A 2,500-nucleotide genomic window follows, 5' to 3' on the forward strand; every position below is an offset into this window, starting at 1 on the left:
TTACACGTTTTAGGCATAACCACTTGCAGGATGTTTTTTGGCAATTTTCCTTTGCAGGATTTTTTTGGGGTGCCGGGGGAGGGGGAGGATTGTCACCCCCTCCGGTTATTTCTGATTGTCTGTCCCTTAGTTTCTAATGACCCTTACCAAGTATCCCTGGAGTATTCTTAAGGAAACTGGATGGATTGAAGCGGGCCAAGTGGTTATTGGCTGTCGGTGTAATTTCCACTTAACAGACAACTTGTTATTATTATTCTATTTTATTTTCCAGGGTAAAGTTCCAAGGAATGAGTATGGAAATGTTGAGTTGTTTCTGCCTTGTATGCTCCCCCCTGGAACCAAGCATATTCAAAGTAAGTTTCCCATATATATTTTTCATTGATCCTTTTTCGTTCATGCCAGTCTTCAATGGTTCTGCATTAGGAAAACAAGCTGCAGTGCAAGGCAAGCCTTAAGTCTACCCCTGTAGGGAAGAGTTTGCTACACTTGGCCCTAATCCTAGGTGGAGTGAATGAAATGGCAGCGTTGTTGTAGCAGAAACAAAATGGCTATTGTGTCAATACGTTGTGTGACTGCCTTTGTTTATCTCTCGATCGAAAAAATGGATTCGCCGCAAAACAAAGAAAGTAAAGAGCTCATCTACCTTACGTACAGGCCGTTGCGGAATTGCGCAGGGAACTGGGACGAGGTTCCATACAAACATAGTTAAAAGCATCAAACTTTGACAGATGGCCAATGTCAATGTTATCTTTCATGTGATGGTGTCAATATATTGATTGGTTCAAATTTGAAACTAGCCCCAGTTCCCTGCGCAATTCCGGAATTGCCTACTTGTCGTAGATTGGCTTGTATGTACTTTGCAGTAGCCTTAAAGTCATCGTCTTTACCGTTAAGTCTTTTTTTTTTGGTTTGCATAATAAGTTACTTAAATTGCATCTCACAAGAGCTGTAACATAGCAGAGTTAATAATTTCTTTACATCTTCATAACCCCGAAGATACATGTATATCATGGCCCCTGGCTCTCTTCCCTGCGTAAATACACTGTATTAAAGATCCCCTTTTCCCACCAGCCCTCTCTACCATCTAAACAATGCCCTGTCCTTTATCATCCTATTTTATATTATAGTTAATGGGATTCAACGTGTTGCAAAGAAACTCGGAATTGACTGTGCTCAAGCAGTAGTGGGGTTTGATTTTCACTGTGGCTTTAGCCATCCTGTGTGAGTATGACAATAAATATATTTTGGACCCACAAAGGTCATCTTAAAATTCCATGGGATTTTGTTGATTTCTATTTTTGCGAATAAGTTCAGTAACATTCTTTGTTAGGTCCACTGTGAAGGTATTCGGTTATCCGTGAACAAGACAGCCGATCAACGGTTTTAAGCAAAGGAGACAAGAATGTAAACTCGGCTCAAATGTGCATTCGGAACTCGCGCCCGCAGTGTGCGCAGCAGTCAAAATTGTGCTTCCTGTCAATCCTTAGCCCTTTCACCAGAAAAGGTGCATTTCTGTGCGTAAACGACGTTGTAGATCTATGCTGTCAAAAAGACGCCATCAAAGTCATTTTTTTTCTCGAAGTTAACCCAAATAAGAAACATTATCAATACAGTTTTGACGTCTTCTTAATTACACCTGATTCGAAAACATCAGACTGAATTCGTCTTAAAATAGTTAGAAAAAGCACAAATAACAGCCAGAGCTGCTGACGTTTTGGCACCAAAGTTTGATGAAAAAAAAAGTTGCCACAAAATCTTTTAAATGGGTTTCTGGCTCTTTAAATTGCAAACAATTGACGTGATGCCGGATAGCAGTTTTTCCCGCTCGCTGAATTCTGATTCGTCAATTCAAATTACAGTAGCTCTTGCCATATGCATGGAATGATTAATACTTTTTCACGAAATGGTCTGTATTACAACATCTGCGCAGCATCTGTCACACGTGATATCTCTCAATAGTGTTGCACTCTTGCAAATACCAGTAATGGCATTACATATTATCTAGAACATTCCCAATGAGTTAAATGCGTTAAAAACAATTTAGTAATCTGAAACGTTCTACTTTGTTGGTTACGTAATTAAATTCAGGCTCTCTAGTGACTGTCATCCTCATGCATTTTTAATTTGATGTTTCAACTTAGAGCTGTTTGCAATTAAGTGTCAAAAGTAATAAGTGAATTACTATTTTTTTGCATTACATGTACTTCATTCATTGATTGGTTCAAAGTTCTTGCGCCATTTTTTTTTTTCATATCAATCAATCAGAAGTGAAACCAAAACCAATCATGGGCGCATGCACATGATTGGTTTACTGGATTGTCTCTGTCCTTTTTTGATTGGCCAAAGTAATTACTTTGGTTTTGGTTTTACGACACTCAATTGAAACTCGCTCTAGGTCATTCGACCTCAAATAACAGACACCATAACAGTTTTGGAATCAAAGCGAGGTTTATTGTAGTACATTGAACCGCGGATTAGGTATTTTACAAACGAGTATAAT

General features: G+C 38.8%; 1 protein-coding gene across 1 annotated transcript in view; it reads left to right on the forward strand.

Moving 5' to 3' along the window:
• LOC138058285 (DNA repair protein complementing XP-C cells homolog) overlaps positions 1 to 2,500 on the forward strand; it is a 48,918-nt gene that overhangs the window by 39,285 nt on the left and 7,133 nt on the right. Inside the window, exons 22-23 of the mRNA XM_068904201.1 lie at positions 272 to 353; positions 1,128 to 1,221. Of these exons, the coding sequence (XP_068760302.1) occupies positions 272 to 353; positions 1,128 to 1,221 (176 nt within the window). The remainder of the gene's footprint in view (positions 1 to 271; positions 354 to 1,127; positions 1,222 to 2,500) is intronic.

This window comes from Montipora capricornis, chromosome 7 (genome assembly GCF_036669925.1).
Source record: "Montipora capricornis isolate CH-2021 chromosome 7, ASM3666992v2, whole genome shotgun sequence".
NCBI classification, from domain to species: domain Eukaryota; kingdom Metazoa; phylum Cnidaria; class Anthozoa; order Scleractinia; family Acroporidae; genus Montipora; species Montipora capricornis.